The sequence below is a fragment of the Diadema setosum genome, chromosome 3 (genome assembly GCF_964275005.1).
Source record: "Diadema setosum chromosome 3, eeDiaSeto1, whole genome shotgun sequence".
NCBI lineage: Eukaryota > Metazoa > Echinodermata > Echinoidea > Diadematoida > Diadematidae > Diadema > Diadema setosum.
In genome coordinates, this window is record NC_092687.1 from 11,370,404 (window position 1) to 11,393,321 (window position 22,918).

The window sequence follows — 22,918 nt, forward strand, 5'->3', positions numbered from 1 at the left end:
TTTGATAAATTTGATTATTTGAAACTAGCCTCTTTACACAAATGTTTTCAACTTATCAGTTGTATTATTCACTCTTACCGCAAAAAAAAAAACTACATATTTTCTCTTCTTCTCCTCTACAACACCTCTACAACACCTCTACCAAGGTCTCATCTTATGGAATACTTTTTCCGAATGATATTGAAAAACTCCCAGTCATTGCAGCAGTTTAGAAATAACTTCTGATGCATGTCCTGTAGATAGCAACTTATGTACTGTCTTCTATTCTGACATAACTGCGCACTTTTTTTCCCTACCCCCTTATTGTTTTGTGCATAATTTGCATTCTATTTCTTCGGTAAATTAAGAAAGATTTGTATTACTTCGGGGGCCTTTTCCCATTAAGCTTGATAGGTTTTTATTGTCCCTCACAGTGCGTATGATTACATTTCGACCTCAAACTGTATTGATTGTTGTTTGTAATGTTGAAATGAATGAAATAGAATTGATATTGCTTTTGAATTGTCATGGAAATAAAATTTGAAATGACTGAATATTGTGCAGAACTATAGCAGCAGACAATAAGAATCAATAATTCATGATATGTTTACTTTCATATTTCGTATAGTTCCTCCTGTGGAGACGATTTTAATGAAGTAATTTCAATCAATATCGGATTTTTTTTTGTCTTACAACATTCTACCTTCCATAAAACTATTTCTTCCTGTCGATATTCCGTTTTGTTATCTCAATTCCTTCATTTGCAGGTCCAGTTTGAATTCCCACTCCACGTTCCTTAACAGCTTAATAGACCAATCGAACATGAATGTGCAGAGTGTTATTTTATGACAACGAAGTTAGTCATTTCTATTCTTTAAAACGTGAAATTAATGCAGGAATAACATTTCAGACTGTCAACTAGCAATAATCACATGACAGGCGAGGAATATCAGCACCATCCAATTCGAATCATTATTCTGCTCTTTTTTAAGAGGAAAACAAAGTCATTGATTGAAAATTCATATAAAGTTCAAATTGTATAATTTGCATGAAACAACATGTACAGGTAGAGTGGACGACAAAAATTAAAAAGTTTACATACTGGATGTAAGTTCTTAAAGCAAAAGCCAGCAACATTCAGAAGGATAATTCTCAACAAGTTAACTAGAACACTATAGTCACGTGAAGTGACAATAGACAACATTGTTTTATTTAAAAAAAAAAAAAGGAATTGCAGTATATCGTATTTTTAGGAATTTCGTTTTATATAAAAAGTCAGAAGAATTATAGTACATCGTAGACAGAGGAACTTTACTATCTCTGCAAATGGATAGTAACAACAATAAAATAAAATTCTTTTGCTCCTCTTTAAAATCCAATATTGTACCTACGATGCCACAACAGAGTAATCAATCTTGGAAGAACATCAATATCATTTTTTTTAATGCAAGCCCTTGTATACTTTTTTTTTTTTCTGGACATATGTTATTCCAGGTTTCTAACATAAGTTACAATTTCTGTATGATTCATCTTCCGTTATTGGTGATTCCTTGAAGCTTCCTTGATAACTTGAAAGAAACATCATTATTATTCCTTGAATGCAGGCCCTTGTATAGATTAGTGGACTTTATCTCACTAGGTCTCTACCATAAGTTACAATGTCTATATGATTCATCCTGCGCAATTGGTGATCCCTTCGTGTGACGTAACATGCGATGATATCCCGTGCAGGTGTGAAAATCCGAATCACGTTATCCGGTTACAATGCCGTCACCGTCTGTCTGTGGAGAACAAAATGATTCCAAAATTTCCTATGTCATTTGTGAGAAATAAAATTAGGTTATAGATTATCGAAGCAACACTTCGGAAGCAACACTGGAACAATTGGGATAGAGGGCGTCCTGCAAATTACTTATTAAGCTTAAAACATGCATACACACACACACACACACACACAAACAAACACACACCATGCACATGCCCACACACTGTGTTATATATACAAACTCCTATCTGCTTCATAGTAGACAACACTGATCGCAGTATTGACTTCGCTGATGTCGCTCTCTTCAGTGTCACACAACAGAGCGGGGCTCGGCAAAATAGATAAATGTGTTCAAAAATGGGGGTTGAGCGACTTTTACTTTTTCAACAGCCTCATGTCATACACAAGCAAACAAATAACAATACAAAAATACGTCATAGAAATATGCATATTGTCGTTAGAATGTTTTTATTTGTTTGCCTTTATTTTCAAACTCAACATATTTTCTTTTTATTCATGAGTAAAGCGGAAAAGATATTATCGATTGTTTTTATTGCACGATTTCAATTGCTTTGGATTATTTTTTTTTTGTATGTCAAACGAAATGTATCATCTACCTTCATTTTTGCACCAAAATGTTGCTTAAGTTTCAAGTAAAAGCCGTTTTTTTTTTTCTGTTTAATACACGAATGTATTAAGCAACACAATATTTCAGAGTAGTGCGATTCCTTGCTAGTGAATATCAGTCCTGTAGATGATATTTTCTGTGACACTATGAACTCACTCCAGCCCACTGTATATTCAGGTGTCTTTCCCACCGCAAAACAGTTATAAATGTTTGTATTCTGTGATAGTATAAATCATAGCTCTTTATTTCAAACGCTGCAACTGTTGCTTACACAGAATAAGTTATTCAATCGGTAGAAGTATTGTACCCAAATGCCGAAGGGAAGGTAAAATTATATTAACGGTTGGAATTTTAAGGCAGATAAGGGGTTTAGGCAAGGTTGCCCTTGCCCTGTTATTTGTATTAGTTGTAAAAGTTATGGCTTCACGCGTGAGGTCAAGTCAAATATTAATAGCATTTGTTTTCCAATATGTAAGGAACTGTTCGTATATTACTTTATACAGGTAATTTCACTGAAATCGCAATATCCTAAAAGAAACAGTTTTGTTTTGTTTTGTTTTTTGGGCTTGAGTTAAAACAAATCTCTCTTCCAACCGTGTCATATTTTGGCAAGAAATGCTAAATCTCTCAGCAGAAAATGATAAGAGTCCTATTTTACCTTAAAAAAAGAATAGTCCGATGGAAGATCGAATCAGATTGCACCGATTGTAAAGATGTTGAAACACTACGTGTTTTGTTGCATTGCCCACATATGAATTTATTGTGACAAATCATTTCAGTACTAATCAATTCAATGAAAATATTATAAGTATAGAGAAAATGCTATCGCTTGATTTAGATATTTTGAATGAAGATATTATTTTTCTCAATTTAATCCCAATTTTCGCATTATTTAAAATATCTAGAAGGAGTATTTAATGCAAAAAAAGTCAAAAGCGATTCAATCATAAGTGTTTATTTTCAGATTTTAAAGGAGAAGTCGACATTAACTGGAAATTTCCCTAAAAAAAGGTAGAAATTTATCAACAATAACTAAAAAAAGTACAAGGTAATAGAAACTCATTGAATTGTGAAATGGAACATATGAACGATGAAGCCATGTACCATTATAATAACGATTATGATTTGAAGAGTTTTATTCCAAAATGAGCTAAGCGCCATTTTTAACTCTTTATGTGCCATGGTGAAAACCCCCTGTGTGCCACGTTATTCTGAGACACGAAGGTAGTCATGCTTTGAGAAAGAATTATGTTTTACCAATTTGTATAACTTCTACAAATTTCTGTTAAGATGGGCATAATAGTAGGCAAAGTTAAAGAGGAATGCCAAGCTTTGTTTCGATATAAATTGTATGACGTCTCTATTTTCAATTTTTCTTTTGAATGACCAGTTGCTACATTACTGTAAAGGCATGACTTTTGCACATTAAACCGTGACAGAAACTTAGAATGTACGAGCAAATCTAGTTTTGAACATCGCTTGATAGTCAATCACCACATAGAATGCAAGCCGTATATAAGAGGAACAAAAGCACGAGAAACGCTTTCATTGTGCCGCGGGATTAGCAGTGATTAGCGGTTTATCGATCGGTCTTGGCGGCTTTGTTTGTTGAGCAGAATATACGGAGTTGGCACGCTGTCGACTGAGTCGGAGGTGCGAACGTGGTACATAAAGAGTTAAACATTCCAAAGTAACTCCATCATTAGATAGAGCAAAATTAAACATTTCCAGTAATACCTTATTTGAAACATAACAAGGGATATTCCAGAAGTTATGATTTAAAAGATTGGGTATTTTCTTATTACTTTCTTTGTTTTTAAACAGCTTTAATCACAAATATCTCAACTTAACAAAAATGGAGTTTCCTCGTTTTGCGACAAAACTCTTCATTTGTTTGTATGTTGAATTACCTCAATTGAATGAATGTGAGGAAATGATGAATATACAATATACTGTAGCATCTCAGGCACTAGAGCGTCGAAAATTTTATTTTCATTATTCAGTTAGTTTCGATTGAAGAGTTCGTACCGGCTTTACGAAGATAAATTTTCTCCTCATGACGACAGTGATGACGCACAAGATCACGATGACGACGAGAAGAGCGTACGTGGTCGACGACTGCTGGAGGGCGCTACGATGAGGATTGGCTATTGGGCCCCCTAATAACGAAAATAAGGCACATATTTAGCAAACATTAATTTTGAAGGGTTTGTTTGCAAAAACCGATAAGTCCATTTGTCAAATGGAGATATTTCCGATTAAAGGTCAAGTAAAATATAGAGAATAATAAGAACGTTTTTGCTTCTTTTGACCATTACTTAAAAATATATACCTTTGCGTGTAGTAACCAATATATCATTTAAAAGGCATTTTTTTTTTGTACTTTATGACAGAACCCGTACTTCAAAATCTTCAAAAAAGGACTTATCGGTTTTTGCAAACAAATTCTTCATTTGGTAAACTAAATCAGAGTGACCTTCTTATACATCTAATATCAAGTACAAAGGATTCCCTTTCTGATATGGACACATTAGCATAGGATTTCATGCATTACGAACAAACAAATTAACAATATCGAAGAAAAAACAGTACACTTTACACACGTTTCATACTTGAATACCTTCAGTAATATCCCGTAAATACCTCAGTTTAGATATTCTTCAGCAGGCAAAGAGTTAAAGTACACAGATAAACATGATAGCATCTTATTTATGGCGAAAGGACATGTGCATATAAGATCTTGTCAGCAGGCAAATGGAGGATAGCTATTTGCATTGAAGATCAATCTTATGGTTGAGCAGCCTTCTGAAGTGAAAGAGGTTGAAATAAACAGATGGAGTAGACAACACTGCAGCTATTTCTTGTTGGTAGAGATTTGGATCATTGGATGATAAATAACAATAATGATAATAATGATAATAATAATCATTATATTTTTATAAAGCGCAAAATAAGCACTTGTTTCTTTATGTGCTCATTTCATTTCAATTCAATTTAGTTTAATTCAGTTTTTTTCATCCATCAAGGAGTGGAGCAAATGTTATAACATAATAGCATAATGTTGTCTGATTGTCTTTTCCGAGTCTTATTTATTGTAATACTGTTATCGTATCGTTTGTGTTACATGTCACCATTATCATCGTAATTACTATTAACTTTTCATTTAATATGTAATCTTGTTATATCATAATTATTATCATCATTGAAGTATCATTACTAGTTTCAAGCACCGCAGACAATTGCATAAAAGTTTCTGATCTGCAATGCTATCTATCTGATAACATCAAAAGATGATAACGGTCATCGTCTAATTTACTCTAACATTGATAGTCAAACCTAGTTACATCTATGTTGACTGCACTTAATCCAGTATTGCTATTGCCTGCTTTTGATTTAATTGCACAAGAAGACTCTATACTGGTATTTTTTGACCCAATAATCACCATGATATTCATCGTAATATGATTTGTAAGTCACTAAATTGAACGAGAATCCATTTTCACGTGATTTTTTTGTAACAACTTGTAACGCCCGATTTCTGCAGTCGCAAGCAGTGATTTTGTGTTAGCACTGAAAATTGGTGAATTTGGTTAACCTAACCAATCATATTCTCTGAAAGAGCAAATCTTCTTCTATCTATACATTATGTTAAAGTTTGGGATCATAAAACAAACAGGAAGTTATGTTTTCAGCAGTTTTTCTCGAACACTTTTTGGTGGAATAGCGGAATTAGGTGTTTCTAATATAACCCTCTATTCATTTCTTGAAAACCCTGTCCATAATCTTCACTTTCAACTAAAATAACTTTAGAAAGAATAAGACTACAGCATTGAAAGTTGGCATTAATCAGTTACAGAATGTGTTAATGAAGCATATTTAATTTCAGTTTAATCTCATAATCCCTTCATTGCTGTTGCTCTGATGGTCAACATCCTGTTTTTTGTTCCACTTATCCCACAGCTAGCATGGCTTGGTAAGGTGTGTGTGTGTCTGCCTGTCTGTGAGTGTCTGTGTGTTGAACGCTCTTTAATCCACCCCATATCAAACCAAGAATTTGTTTCCAGATCGGAACAAGAAAGAGAACAATGTTTTTTTTTTTTTTTTTTATGATTACCCCCATTAGTTTCTTCGTAACAGTGTTCCATCCACGTCATCGTCTTCCCGTATCCGTTGGTCGCCGAGCACGTGACGTTGACGCACCCATTGGGTAGCGGTGACAGGATTGCTGATGCGCAGCTCGAAATCGACAGCGTACGGTTGTCGACCCCGATGTTGTAGGTGTGGAGATGAGGGAAGGGCTGATCGGAGAGGTCGACGTGACAGGTGATGACCAGGGTCACAGTGTCCCCCACTCCCTTGATCTCCCTGGTTCGAATTTCGAGAATATTCCTCCGTGGTATTTCAGGATCAATATCTGTAATAGGTTTAGATATGTTTAAATATAATTTTATGACAACACACTTAGATATACGTTTTGTACAAACGTGCACATCTTAGTGAATGACATGACACGTATATACATTAACGAGTCCGTGAATTATAAGTAATCAGACATTTTCAGTGGGCTAAAAAGAAAATGTATGAAATAGACAAGGCCAAGCTTCGTAAGTTCATTTGTTTTGTTTTTGTGTTTCTTGTTTTGCGTACGTTCCTTCCTCTTTTGCATGCCGTAAATTGTTTATCAGGGCTGTCTTCACCACATAATAACAGTCAAATTATCCTCGAAGTCCTAAATGTGCGTGTGTGTGTGGGGGGGGGGGGGGGGAGGAGGGGGGATGCTCAATCTGACCTGATGGTCTTGGGCAGTAGCTCTTGCTCTTCATTGTTTCCCCGAAATCATTCAGACCAGTGCAGACAACATCGATGCACGTCGTAGGTCGCAGGTCAAGGGTCGCAGTTGGAGAAGCTGATATCGATACTAGGTTATCTTCGACGGCGATCTTGTAAGTATGTATCGACGGGAAGGGTTGGTCGTCTGGATCAATTTGGCACGTAACAATAAAACTGTGCTCTCCGTTTTCGTCCTCGCGTGATTCAAATATCACTGATAATATGTCATTTTGAGGAGCATCTGTGAAGACAGGGTGCAAAAAAAAAAGAGGAGAAAGTACATAAGTGTATTGAGAAATTGGACAGACTCTCAATTACATCATGAACAATATTGTAGATCTCTCTTTTCTCATACGTTAACAATTTGGGTGTCCTATCGGCCCTACGAACATCGTGTTCAATATTTACCTTCAAATATGATGGAAAAAAACAATTTATCCTGGAATGAACATCCAAAGTGGGATTCACACTAAAATTGCTTTGATCTAGGACAGAGCAATTATTTCATATATTTGTCGTTTCTACACGGTACAAATTGATAAATTACTTGGGATAATGCAAGTGCAAGTGTACCATGGCTAGCTTTGCACATACTTGGAAGAATGTACAGAAAGATATCCTTAAAAGAGATGGAAGCCTACAAAATTAAAGAAAGTCAAATTACCGTGCAGGACGGCTCCCAGTAAGCAAAGCTAGATGTCTACATGGGGCCTTAATAGATACACACTTCAGAGAAACAGATCTAAACGCTAAGCTACAACAAAAGAAGAAACTGTCTCACAAAACAAATAAAAAATAGGAATGTACACAGGTGATCTTGGATAAAGAAAGTGATGGCAAAAATGGAAGATAGTGAAAAAAAAAGTAAGATATACTAAGTACTAAAAAGACTCCTCGATCGTTATACTTATTGATGCGACAGGTGCTTTCATCCAGTTGCCAGGCACGTGCCAGGTAACGGTTTGGTGAAGCAGTCATTTACATGAAAGTAGTGAAAACATTCTATGACAAGTCTGTATTTGGAAGGCAGAGTGAGAAAGAATCAAAGTGTTTCAAATACCGAAAACAATCGTTTGGTAAATATGTAGGTAGCTCACTGACATTAGGAGAAAAGCATGTAATTAGCATTTTCTTTAAAGAGTAAATTGAGCTAATTGCGCGAGACTAGGGTGTTAAAGAATTCCATATTAAAGTAAGGGACCGTGTTTCGAATTGATTTTCTATCTCAAAAAAATAAATAGATAAATCTGCGGTATCCACTATACCATAGTTTTTCATACTCTCAACATAAGTGAATAATATTTTGAATAGCATTGGCGTAAAAGGCAGTCATCACTAACTACCTTTCGGGCAGTGCCAGAGCGTCGATGTGGTGGAACCAACACCGTTCGTCGCAGAGCACGTGAGGTTGATGCAGTCGTTGGGGCGTGGCGAGAGGATGGCTGAGCCGGAGCTTGATGAGGAGAAAGTGGTATTACCAGTGCCGATGGTGTAGGTGTGGAGGTACGGGAACGGCTGATCGGTGAAGTTCACGTGACACGAGATGACGAGATTCACTACGTTATATTTTCCTCTCAGCTCCACAGCATCGATGGATAGGGTGTTTGGTAGTGGGGCCTGAATGGGTCTTCGGTTGGGTACTGCGATGTCAGGAGTGGGTATACGGCAAATGGAAAAAGAAAGTAGGTGGTTGCTAACGCATGCACCTTTATTCATGGAAGACGGTAACTTAAAATAAATTCTTCTTGATAAGCACATTATTAAACGACAACGTCTCCAGAAACTCAAGTCATCTGTTAGAAAATACAAGCATCATTCAATAACACTATATCAAGCTTTTACGTTACTTGTGCGATGTAATTAGAAGAGAGAAAAAAAAAAACATAGCCTTTTTTTGCTCACGTACCACCATAGCGTGTTTCGTCCTATAAAATCCAACTGGTTTCTCTGGTGTCTTTCGTTGTTCTAAAAACATATAGGTACATAATTTGACCGAATATGGAAAAGGGAAGGAAAAAAGAAGATCCAAAACAGCGTGCAGTATATAACCATGTAAAATGAACGTCTACGCAAGAGTCACTTTTGCTTTGGCATTGTGGATTCCAAGCTATTCCAAGAAGAGTGCTTTCCATGATGGATTGCTGATCGTCAAAACTTTTCTCACCTAATCCACATGAAACAGGTTGCATAATTATGAGAATTGACTTCGTTTATCCTATCTTCATACTGTGATAAGCTATTGGATGTCGAGTCCGACCAAGTGATTTCAAACCTGGTCTGACCTGGTTTATATCTAATTTTCAACAACACCTTATGCCCGGTGGACATTTGGTGTTAGTTCGATTTCTTTTCACTGCCGGACAAGGTCGTTGGAAGTGCGTTTGGTTTGTTTGGTTTGTTTTGTATCGTTTGATGTTTAACCGTTGCTCGAATTCAACGATATACAAACTTGCATCACTTACATGATTATTGGAGTTGACTATTGTGAGAGGAGTGCTCTCAGGCAAGAGTTATGTGACATCCCAAGCAAAACTAAATGAGTTCATTAGTATATTTTTGTGATTAAGATAAAGTCCTTTCAAACGCACTGTCGTGCTCCTGTTCTCGCACGTAAAAAAAAAAAAAATGAAAATGACCTTAATGGTATGTACAGTCTCCGATATACAATATAAACATATCACGAAACTTCACATGTGCACATAAAGTTCATTTTATGATGTTTCAAGGTGGAGATGTTACTGAATGCTACGTTCACTGTGATTTTTTTTTCAAGGTTTGTCGCTTATTATTTCATGCACCATGTTGGTAGCTCATTGAAAAGAAAGTAGGTAGCCTTGTTGCTCACAAAAGCAAGCGGAAATTTGACCAGTAACCTACGGGAAGAAGACGTGCCATCTGTTGATTTGTTTTGAATTGCATCAATAATTTATTCGGCCGCAAATAGAGCAATGAATGCTGATAGGAAAGCAACCACAGAACTGACAAATATACGTCCCTTCCGGAGGCCTATCGATAGGCAGTGAAGATAAAGTGCTTTGCGTATAAACGCTGCAACCAGATGACTTGAACCACGCACAGGGTAATTGCTTGTCCGTGGTCCTCTCCACTGAACCACTAAACTGGTTTTGGCCCTTGGGTATCTACAATATTTCGAAGACAAAGTTGTGTTTGTTGGTTTTCCTTTTTCACAATTCCGATATTCAGATGTACCTGAAGCTACACAGAGCTGAAATAGGCAGTTTAGCCTTAAAACATACGACAATCAGCTTTACCCGAAGAGCCACTTATTAGTGAAACCTAGTCATCTTTACTAAACTCACGTTTCTGTCATTTTCGTGACGCTTTTTGTTCTTGTCTTTCTTTCATATACTCCGAATATAAGAATTAGACTAAAATATTTAGACGATTATCCCATCAGATGAGACACTCACTTTCAAGTTCAAGTGTTGCTGATCGCAGAAGCCCGTACACATGGCACTGGAGAATATCACCATCATTGACGGAAGTGGGGGTAAAGGTCAATTCGCTCGTCATGTCATAGTATGTAAACCGGTCAACGTCGTACGTAAAACCGTGAGTTAAGGTCTTCTCCGCGTAGTACTCATCCACGGCACTCTGGTTTCCTGTGCAATGCATCCCAATTCAATCAAGGTGTAAAGCCAGTGAAAATCCGAATAAATAGGACTGAATTGAAATTGACAAGATATTGAAAGCAATCTATTTTCTTTGGATACAATTAAACGAGCTTCTATGTGAGTGTGTGTACATTGATTACGGTCTCCTCCTGAAGAATCTCAAAATAAAAAAAAAAAAACGTTTACACGTCTATGTTATTCTGTTCATGTACCTGTATGTCTAAGACGTTATGATAACTTCCAGTTATCACTGATTTTGTCACATCAACATAATACTTAATTGTCGTTGGTCTATTACGTTTCTCTAATATTGGCACTAGTTAACAAATAAAGCTGATAATGATTAGGCCTTTCTGTGCCGGTGAGTGAAACGCGCACATATTTCACGCAAATTAGGACAGGGAATTAAAGGAAACGTCTGGATGATTTTCAGATTTTTACATTTGAACAACTAAAAATTAGTTATACTGAAGGACAGAGTTTCAGTATTTGTGATAATTGGGATGAAGAATAAGAATACTTTCAAAATTTAGAACAAATTGTAATGAACAAGGATAATGGCATGGCAGAGTCACCATAAGAATGCAGGAGTTGGGGCTCAAGGAAGCAGAACAAAAGAAGGCATGCATAGATTATACACAAGTGAACTCGCAAGCAAGGGGTATTGTAATGGAATTACACTGCTACATTTCTAAAATATGTGAACGTCCTATGTCATCATCCTTGTCCAGTGTAATTTGTTTAAGGCTTTTGAAAGTATTGTTTATCTGCTCAAGAACCACGATAAAGTCCACAAATCTATACATGGAGTTTTCGATTTATGTACTACATGATGTGAAATTATGAAAATCGTCTGGAATGTCCCTTTAATGTGACACGCAGAGTGTTAGGTAGTGAAAATATTAATAGTTATCTTGCTTTTTCCGGGGTTATATATTAGTGCTGTCCTTGCCCGTCTATTACACTGCACTCGGTACTCAAATAAAACCAGACACACATTTTACCGCTGGATATAAATTTGATATCAACACAATTATGGTAGGCTTACTCGAATAATATGCGCATAGAGTCATAATCAGTAAATTATATACATTCAAAAACTTTGACGCACTAATATTTTTTGCTTTGCCAAATGTTCCCCCGTAAAATACATATTAATAACAAGAAATGATAGCACGAAGTGTAATAATGAGTGAATAATTGAGAAATTAAATAGAGATAAAACATAGAATCCCCCCCCCCCCCACCCCAATAAAAAACGTTCATATCAGATTAAACTTACGTTCACCTGCACACCGCACCCCAACGTCGTTGGCATGGCCGCATGAAGATGACCAGCGAGACGGGTAGCAGCCCCACGGCCAACGGTAGCACTCGAGGAGGGAATTCTCATTTCCAGTCGGGCAATAAGTCCGGTGATCCATCCAGATGGGGCCAGAACCATTCCCGAAGTGGGCGTCAGGATACACCGATGCAGCCGAGGAGTAGCCCAGCTGTCTGCACACGACATGTGCTTCACGCATGTCCCAACCTTTATCGCACACTGTTCCCCACTGCCCGTCACAGAATATCTCAACTCGGCCTTCAGTATCATTCGCACCTCCGACAAGTCGCACTGAAAAAAAAAAAAAAAAAGAAGTGAAATGGACAAAGCGGCATCGGGTAAATTGTGACATGTTTTCAGGATGAAAGTCAGAAAATTCAATAGAAGAGACCTTTGTTGTTGTTTTAAGGCAATTACGTATTTTTCATCCCAGAACTGCAATTTCAACGTAATAATGGTCAATTCATCAAGGTACCGATACTGATACTTTGAATAGTTTATTTTGTGCCGGAAGGTTTTGTCGAAGGGAGAATAATTCATAATTATGAAAGTAAATTATATGTTGAAATAAACAGCTTCATTCGGAGACCAGTGTCTCTTACCGATAATACATTACGGGAAATCAGCTTGAAGGGAGAGAGGGGGGTAATTCAAAGGACGGAAAAGAGACGTGCAACTGATAACCAAATAGCCCTTCTTCAGCTTAAATAAATACTGATATTGTTCAGTGTGATATGAAAAGTAGCCATGATTAAAGAAAGAAACAATCATCTACATGATAATACAAACTCGGTTTCCATATAAGTATCATGACGCATATAACTCATAAATTTGAAAAATAGAGGAGGTTGATCATCAAGATACACTGGAAAATCTATAAACAAAACAGACCTCCAGAAAGAGGTTTTCTTTTTGCTAATCATTTTGTAGCCCTAACCCATGAGCCCTAACTCTTTTGTCTCAGTCAAACTGTAAGATGTTCAGGGGCAAATGTAAGAAAATAAAAGAATGGGAAATTACGTCTTTACAATTTTTTCTGGAATACTTTTGTAAAATACTGTGATTATATATGTCTATAGAGGTCCTTTTCTATTTCTTGAATATCTTTTACACACCCTTCACTTTCAACTCTCTCAACTTCTGAAAGGATAATGCTATTGCATTGAAAGTTTATATTAGTACTGGATAGAATGTGTTCACGTAGCATGCTGAATTTCAGCCTAATTGATTAATCCCTCACTGTTTGTTGTTACGTTATTACATCCTGGTGTTTTTTGTTGTTGGTGGTGGTGGTCTGATTTTGTTTTTTGTTTGTTTGTTTTTTCAAGGGTGGGGGTTGGGGTACATTCATATCCGTGAGCTATCACGGCTTTGTAAGATTAAGCGCCTGAATAGACCCCACATATCGCAGCTTCTTTATCAGTACACGCTTTTCCAGAATGTGTGCTTTCTCTGCAATATTTAGACAGGCTAGGAGAGTCTGAGATATACATTATTATAAAGCTTATACTGTTACTTGAGAAACTGCACTTAACTCAAAATCAATGTCCAGCGACTTTTAGTCAGTTTTGTATAACAGGGTCACATATGAGTCTATGCATATGACTATGTATAGATTCAGCGTGGCCTGTAATGTTTGGGATGATTCCAAATTAATGGCATTACTCACCAGTTTTCCCGTCACATGACCTCGAACAATGGGTGCCTCGAAACCGGTAGATATGCGGCGCTAAACAGACCGCTATGGGACTGGGAAATTCTGCCTCTTTTCATATCAACAGGTTATTTGAAGTTTGATCTTTCCTGTCGATGCCCAAATTGAACTCTATCCTACAGACCTAAATGAAAGGAACCAATCGATGTAAAACCAGTAAGTGTTGTAGTGGTGCATTTTGTACTTTATATTTTGTGAATTTACAGCAACGGACATAGATAAATACCTCAAAAATTAAAATTTCCATAACATAAAACGATTTATTTTGTTACTTCCGTCATGGAAAATGTTGCAAAAACAGTTCAATTACGGTCCATGACGACGTCTTTCCATATAATTTTTGGCATAGCTGAACATGGGGTTTGATCGAATCTCAGCTATCTGGGCAAAGGGTAAAGTTACCTCATGTAAAAGTATAAGCATTTATGTGTTAACAAATCATGAATTACATCTAGAAAAATCGGTGATTTACAGATTATGTGGATTTATGTGTATATTCAGAAAAGTGAAATAAAATGTAATTTCAAGTATTTAGATACCGCATTAATTTAAGTAATACATTTTTAAATCTACATGCGCTAAAGAGATACGCTTTTCAAAAATGTGTTTGTAACCTGTAAGAGACATATTGATTAAAATCAATATTGGTGATAATTTTTCATTCCCTCTAAGGAACAGTGTTACCAGGCATGATGGCATTGCTCATATATGTTCCTCTGTAGTCAAGCGAAAGTAGTTAAAGACTTGTACTCAAATGTTCATTTTCCTGTACAACAATTTTTAGGTAAATCTGGAATAAGCTGTGTTGTAATACAACGCTTGACACTGGGAAGAAATGGCAAGGCTTTTTGTAGTGCTATTTTCTGCACTTCGTCAAAATGTGTGCATAATCTTTATTCAAAATCTTTTATCACAAGGGTTTATTTCTGTCTGATCACATGGAAGTGTTCCTGGAAGCTAGATTCTGGGATCCGATAATGTCAACATTATCCCTATATCAAGTGCTCTAGATAGCCCACTGTTGATGGAAACGATTCAGTCACTTGTCGCTGTCTAGACAAAGATTCATTAGCTCATTAAAAACATGGCATAATGCAGCGGTAATCGCCGATAAAGAGTCAATCATTGATATATTTGAACAGATAAACATGTTTACTCTCCATTCAAATACCCTCTAGTGTGACGTAATAATCATTTCATTGGTTTGGACCGTAAAGTTACTTGGTTAGACAATTTCTGGTTTTCACTCATTTCCATCTTGGGTTTACTCCTCGTCAATTTGCGCAAAACTGACCACAAGACAGACATCCTCGAATGTTCTTGTCAAAGAAAGTACTTCTTGAAGGTAAAGAGTGACAACAGAGATGTCCTTACAGAATTCAAGGCAAGCGAGATATTTTTGACTTCCAGAGGTTTGTAAAAAGTCTTAATAAAAAGAGTCATTTAATTATCAAAAAAGCCCCTAAAACTCCAAATTTTAGGCCCAGAAAAAGTAGGACAAGGTTGCAGAAGGATGACAGTAGAAAAATGGGAGAAAAGTTTAAAGATGTCACAGAGGAAAAGATCAATTTCGTCACTTTTATACGTTCAATGCCTTCAAACACTGGGTTATTCTTCAGTATGATTTTGCAACGAATTGCTCATGCAAACTGAATAGAGCGAAATGTACAAGCGTTTTCGTGGAATTGAAAATAAGTCTATTACAAACAGCCTGAATGAAATAGATTGATTGAGGTATATTCACTTACCAGGTTGCTGTACTATCGTCAGTAGAAGATCCAGACGATAAATTTTTAAATTTTCAAAAAATAATCGGTCATTCTATATAAATAGGGTGTCCGTTATGAAGCCAGCGGATTTCTGCCAAAAGCAGTTACACTCTGGAGAGATCAGAAACGCAAAAATATCCAGCATTTGTCATTTCCAAGAGACTTTCTATCCATATATTTTTACCTAGGTCGTTTAATGAATATGTCCTGCGAGTGTTATGCAAAGCACTTTTGCAGGCTATTGAAAGATAGAGTGTTAGGAAAAAGATTAGAGAGTGATGTACAATGTCTAGGGCAGAGTTCGTTTCCGTCCCATGCCAGGGTACAATGTTATCATCCGGAAGAGTCTGGGACCTTGGGAGGGTATTGATCATATCCGGTTCGTTGCCTTCCCCCCTCTTCAGTCAACTTAATACCTCCCAAATAGTGTGTATTCTCACTATTTGAAGATTGAACAGCCGATGAACCTGTGATAATAGTTTTATGTGTGTGATTGTGCATCATTCTAAGTTAATGTCGGGAATCTATTGCATGGCCTCTACAATGTGGAGGAAATCAAATATACATTCAGGGGAAAAATACTTTGTGTGTGTGTATGTGTGTGTAGGTGTGTGTGTGCGTGTGTGCATTGTAATCAATTATTTTCTCCGATTGCAAGAAGCATACATCGTGCAATAGTTCATAGAAAAGGCTATGGTAGCACTGCAAGACTTTGTATTATTGTGGCATTGCATGATTCTCTCGATTGAAGGTGACATTTCGATGATAATGCAAATTCGCAGCATTACTTTTAATGTCTCATAGCATTGGCAGTATAATAGTACTATACTTGCGATCCCTTTTCCCACCCCACTGTCTTATTTTTTTTTCTGCCATATTTGTAACACTTGTCCTCTAAAAAGTATGTTATTAAAAAAAATGTTTGAAAAAGTCTTTCTTAATCATCAGTATTCATAGGGAGGGGGAGAAGGATAGGGCGATTCCAACTACATGTATTAGAATTGAATCGGGATACATTCTAATAATTGCATTTCAGTGTCATCATAGAGATATGGTGTCCCTTCTTCAAGTGACGTCAAAAACCGGAAAGACACAGCGAATGTCTTGGTACAGTTCCAAGAATAGACTGGGGCGCAAGTAGGCAGAAAATGGTACCAAAAACGTGACATTCATTCTTGAATATCTCCAGTATTCAAAGATGACCATTGAATTTGCCTTTCCTGACGGAATATGCTCATGTTAATCAAAATACATATGTATATTTGACATCTTTAGAGAGTCTGTTTAATTTATTCTCACCCTCTCTAGGTAATACATGTACTGATATAGTCGATTCACAGAGCTATTTGTTCGCACGCCATCTGTAATCTTAACGCCATTCAGATACCAGACAACATCGGCAGAACCCAAGACATCCCGGGCAGTACAGAGAGCTGTTACTTCCTGGTTTGGTGATAGAAGACTTGGCACGTCTAATGACAAAGTAGCTCCGCCTGCGTGAATAAAATCAAACTGAAATGTGAAATACAAAAAGCAGAGCAATCTTTTCTTCAAAATATACTTTTATATTTCATTTTTTTTTTCTTGAAAGGCAACGTCTATTGTAGAAAGTGTTAAAATACTGATTTTTTTTTTCATTAAATCTGTTGACCTTCTTGTCCCCATATCATATTCTTACATAACACAATGCACTTTAAAAACTAGTATCAATTTTGTCTGTACGTGTAGTCACAAGAAGAGCCAGATGTATCCTGTGATGTTTCTTTTTCTTGTAAAGGACTATTCCATTCTTTAGCATACATTTAGTTGCAGACTGAATTAACAGGAATAAATACAGATTTTATTTTCTGTGTCAAACAATAGGAGGAGAAAAAAGAGACAAAGAAAGACAGGTGCAACATGATGTAAGGTCTGCTTACCCGAATAGCTAATGGCAAAGGAGAAAAGCCCAGCGAGGATTAGAATCCGTTGACCAGGCATCACTTTAAGCATCAGTCAAATCCTGAGAGTAGAAATTAAGAAAAGAGTTAATGAACAATTGCTTGTCTACAGGAGTGACAATTTTTACGACAATCTATAAGACGCCTTTTAAAGACGTCATTTTGTATCAATTCGTTAAAATATTGTGAGCATCATCTTAAATCTCTTGCATTGATATCACCTTCAAGTACTTCAAGGTAGGTTCTGTTGACAACAATGCCTGACTGAAAAGGATATATCCCTCTAAAACAGCTGCTGAAGGCTTTTGCACCGAGGCCTATTTGCATCTGTAGAGGGGCACGGATTTTTCTGAAGTCGCACACGCCTTTGTGAATGTGTATGTGCGCAGACGGTCGTTCGTTCGTTTGAAGACCGATAAATCCGCGTTTGGGTTTTCTTGCAAAACATTCGTTTTCAACTGACCAAAGCAAACTGTCAAACTTGACCAATGAATTTACAGCAGGATATAATGCATAGAAGGAACTGCACTGTTTAATCCCCGTCGTATCTTACAGACAAACCTTTAATGACAGAACTATATTTCTTAGGAACGCGGAATGATAATCAGCCATTATGATTTGCATTTCAGTCACTCCGCCACACCCACCTGATAGAGATAGGACCATTGTGTAAGTCCTTGTCAACATAAGTGTCCTAAGTATCAAAAGTTGTACATCCTGGTTTCAGGTCATAATGATGTGTGTATCCAGTTTCGTAACGTGCTATTGTAGGAGGGTTGATTACAACTTCTCCACACTCCTGAGGGATCTGATTTTTCAGTATACATCTTAAAGCTCATAGTTCTCATAGTATTAGAGATTTTGTTTGTAAAAGATAATTGATTATACTATGTAAATCTTATCTGCAACAACATTCATTCACTTGAGAAGTAACTGTTGGAAACCATCCTACCTGGTGATCTGTTTTATGCTTTGTTTGACGCATCTTCCTGTGTCCAATCTTTTTTTTTTTTTTGAATATGTCTTTATTAGTGTATGCATTGGTGTGACGTGTTCTTATATTACAAGTGTTTTCTTCATATATGTCGTGATTTGTTGGTAGTCGTGTATGCAAGACTTTATAATATCATGCTGTTCTTCTTTGGTTGGCAGATCATTCTGATATCGACGTTACTATGAACATCGCAAGTCCAATAACATCATAAAATGGAGACGATTTTTCTTCCTGTTTATATAGGAAACAATTATGTGTGACTCTTGGCATTGTAAGCGGACTCGCAGGGAAGGATCTGACTATACTTCCTCAAATGAAACCTAAATAATATGAAAGATGAGACTATATTTATTCGAAACCACACATTAAGGTACATCTCACACATTCAAGTCAAAGAGGGGATTTGTTTCATTAAATACATGAAATAAAGGCGTTTAAACATGCATACACACAGATATCCATATGGTATATACGCTATAATGTGTATATTATATGAAAAGTTCCTTTCCAAAAGGTGCTAAATCCACTTTTGGTGGGAATGAGAAAACTTTTTTTTTTTATTCCACATGCTTTTAAGTGTTTAAAATGACTCTATGTCCATGAAAACGTGTCTTAGAAAAATCTATATTTTGTCTACACTGATATTTTTTTTTTAAAGAATTAATATTTCGGGATTCTGTAAAATTATCACTTTTTAACCAAATCTTTTAGCAAGACGTAAATTTTTGTCCCTTTCTCAGCTTGATCTCTCCGTAGGATAGAAATGAAAAATTTCACAGGCAATAATCAAGTAATATGTGGGTCGTCTGGAAGGCTACACAGGTAAGAAAGCTAAAAAGCCTGGCCTCACTCTGGAGTCAAAGCGCGGTCGAGCATACAAGCAGGTTTCTGATCGGATTATAGTGGATTTACCACCTTTTGGAACGCTGAAATTGAACATGCTTCATTTAAGACATTCTGTCCATGATCAATGTCGACTTTCGAAGCAATAGCATGATTCTTTCCAAGGTTATAGGAATTGAAAGTGTAGAGCACAATTTCCTGTTCGTTTTATGATCCCAAATTTTAGTATTATGAGGAAGAACACTTGCTCTTTCAGTCAATTTGAACAACTCAAGATTAGCTGGATTGACCCATTTCACCTATTTTCAGTCCTAAAACAAAATCAGTGCGTGCTACTTTTTGGGGGTTTGTGATGCATGGTCATATATTAAGAGAGAGAGAGAGAGAGAGAGAAATAAAGAAAGAGTGTTAGGGAGAGAAGAGATTGATTTGAGTAACAGACAGACATTCATGGGACGATCGAGCATTTTGTTGTAATATATAGGAGCAAAACGTTTCATTGAGCTCCCCAAGACTTCTCCAAATTTCCGCAACATACAAATTTAAGATCAAAACTGAAAAAAGTACCATAATCGACCTTATCCATGCCCTACATGTATCTCTGTGTATTGTTTAATGACTTTTCTGTTCCTGTGTATCATGTCATATGTAGTTTAATGTCTCAATCAAAGCGCCGCGAGCGTCTGAAGGCAGACCTGTGCGCTATACAAGTAGTCGTCACCATTATTATTATCAATGTTAATACTATCACTATTATATTGAGGTAAGCATCAAAACAGCACACATTGGGCATCAGCCAAGGACACAATGGGACATTCCGAGAAATCAGTTTAGCGTCAGTACAAAGGGCAAGGTTTTTGTCAGTCAAAATAATGTAGTGGGTGGCATCGGTATTTCATGAGCTGTCATGGGTACAGCTGCTAATTCATCGTTGTTTTCTAGTTGCTGAAGCGTACTGCGTTGTATGTTGTTGTTGTTGATCCTGGAGAGTTACTTGAGCATTGCTTTTGTAGCATGCCTTTCACTGACTGCAATCAGTTTTTACACGCTCCTTGATGTATTATTGGAATTTGGACCTCGTCAGATATTTCCCGGTAAAACGTCCAAAGAATCACTATGATGAGGCTGACGTCGTACGAAGATATCCTCACCATCATCAAGTATGTGCTGGCGCTATTTTTGCAAACTTGTTTCGCGAACGGAGTTTTGAAATGCCTCGGAATCTGCCTACCAGACATTAGTGTTGCTCTGCCCCCCCCCCCCCCAAGGAAAAACGCAGTATCTACATCCAGCTCCATTTCTAAACAACCGAGATATTCACCATTTTATCTTTTTGCCAAAGCCCCTGGAAAATATACTCTTTTGAAAAATTCCTTCATTGTGGAATTTTAGTTTATCTAGCTACCAATTTTCCTGGAAAATATCATTTTGTGTTTTTGTTTTGTTTTTCAGTTATTGATGAAAATGTAGATACTTTGGGGAAACCCCACGCAATTGACTGATTTCCCCAAGGAAAAACGCAGTATCTACAATGGAACGAATTTCCCCAAGGAAAAACGCAGTATCTACAGCGGAATGACTAGGATTAATCTTCTGCCATAATTATGTATGCATGTACATTGTTCAAGTATTCTCTGGCCCTGGGGGATGCATCCTCCATCCCCCCCCCCCCATTTATCCCCTGATTACAGAGTAGGCTTCATAAGATTATTAAATAACAGATCGTTCTTGGAACGTTTTGCTTAAAAGTGTATCCCAGACCGATCTTGCTGTAGGCCTAACGTTACGTCGATACGTGTTTAATATGAAGCTTGCCAGGGCTGTAATGTGATGCTACATGGCCTAGCCGCTAACTAGCATCTAGAATACTAGATCTAGATCTGTACAGTCTAGGTTACAGTCTGTCTAGACCAAAATAAATCTAAATCGGATGTCTGGACCTAGATCGATCTAGACTAGGTCTAGTTTTTATATCGTTTATTCTAGGCTGGCTACGTAGCCCAGCAGGCTACACGAGTCTACCGCCTCAGGCTATACCGTACATGCACGATGCTCACAGAAAAAAAAAAATAGCCTAACGTTAGAACTGCAGAAGGTTTAAGCCCTACACGAGCCAGGACTCTTTGATTAGAAAAAAAAAAAAAAAAACACATCTAGAACCTGTCTAGAATGAAGTGACATCCGCTCTCTAGGCCTATTCCTTCTGGATTGAACCTAAGTTTAATGTAGATAATTGAACATTGACACTTCACTAGACTTAGGATTCTAAAAAGTGGTTAAGTTTTAGACTTCTTCCTACAGGCCTGCCCTAGAGTAGGCCTATTCAAGTCCTACACTAGATCTTTCTTTAGACTTTCGGAATACGGACCCTGAAAGTTCTGATTAACGTTAAGTCTAACATTAGAAAAGAGACGCAAGACTCAAACGTTAGGCATAGCCTATTAAACTGTCTAGACAAGTCTAAAAGACTTAGGCCCTATGGCCTAGACTTAGATCTAAGGCCAAGGGAGGGTGTAACATACTAACATGTTACATAACCTGACGTTTATCCGATACAACACAAATAGATTCGGAGCCTGAGGAATTTTGACAAGGGTCTAGGCCTAACAAAGTTACTTCACAACAAGTTATAGTACGGATAATGTTCATCATTGAGGTAGAATATGAAAGAATAAAAGCTGATCGTTTATCACACGAAGCGAAGTAAACACAAATGTATGCATTTGTGTTTACCTCGCTTCGTGTGACAAACATGCATTGTGTTTACTTCGCTTCGTGTGACAAACAATCAGCTTTATTCTTTCAATATTGAAATAGTTTTGAATAACTTACTCATTATCTGCAGATAAATTTTTCTTGAGGGCTAGGCTCACGAGTAATTTTCCCCACGACAACATTTTGTTTTATTCCAAGTACACACTCCCACTGTATGCTGACTAGCCGGGCCCTGTGCTGACTGCTGCACAGCATCAGTGCAGCTGTGCAGCTAGCTGCAAGCTGTCAGTGTTGTGTTGTATCATAATGTGCACTCGGTTAGTCTTAATCACACACTGTGTTTTATGTTAGGATCACGATCTCATCAAAATATTTACTAATCAGTATTGTTTCGGTTAGATATTTTGAACATTATGTCTTATCATTGAGCAAGTATATCTAAAGAAAGTAATTTACGTTCAAATTACAGAACAACCGGCAAAGTATTCACATATATAAATAACAGTGTCTGGTAATTAAGACTAGCTTTGTAGATACTGCGTTTTTCCTTGGGGAAATATTCATCATGTAGATACTGCGTTTTTCCTTGGGGAAAGTGCAAGTTGAGTGTAGATACTGCGTTTGGCAGTTACGGAAAAGTGGCTTTCTAAACATTTTTTCAAAAATCTGAATATGTCATATGAAGAAGGATTGCCCACTGACTATATTTATGCAAAAAAGTGAAAATCGCCAAAAATGTTAGATACTGCGTTTTTCCTTGGGGGGGTGTAGAGCCCACTAAT

At 37.0% G+C, this 22,918-nt stretch overlaps 1 protein-coding gene across 2 annotated transcripts; it reads right to left on the minus strand.

The window, feature by feature from the left end:
- Window positions 1-602: 602 nt before the first annotated feature.
- Window positions 603-22,302, minus strand: LOC140226532 (uncharacterized). 2 transcript variants are annotated; one of them, XM_072306982.1, is made up of 11 exons: window positions 22,254-22,302; window positions 17,564-17,646; window positions 16,944-17,137; window positions 13,831-13,999; window positions 12,120-12,452; window positions 10,634-10,825; window positions 8,546-8,842; window positions 7,162-7,443; window positions 6,487-6,786; window positions 4,401-4,531; window positions 603-1,756 (listed from the first exon to the last, which is right to left on the minus strand). In XM_072306982.1, the coding sequence occupies exons 5-11, from the start codon at window positions 12,358-12,360 to the stop codon at window positions 1,739-1,741; spliced, it is 1,461 nt and encodes a 486-aa protein (XP_072163083.1). In that variant the 5' UTR covers window positions 12,361-12,452; window positions 13,831-13,999; window positions 16,944-17,137; window positions 17,564-17,646; window positions 22,254-22,302; the 3' UTR covers window positions 603-1,738. The 2 variants fall into 2 exon arrangements, with proteins under 2 accessions (XP_072163083.1, XP_072163082.1); XM_072306981.1 differs by having other exon boundaries at window positions 603-1,760.
- Between the last annotated feature and the right edge of the window lie 616 nt (window positions 22,303-22,918).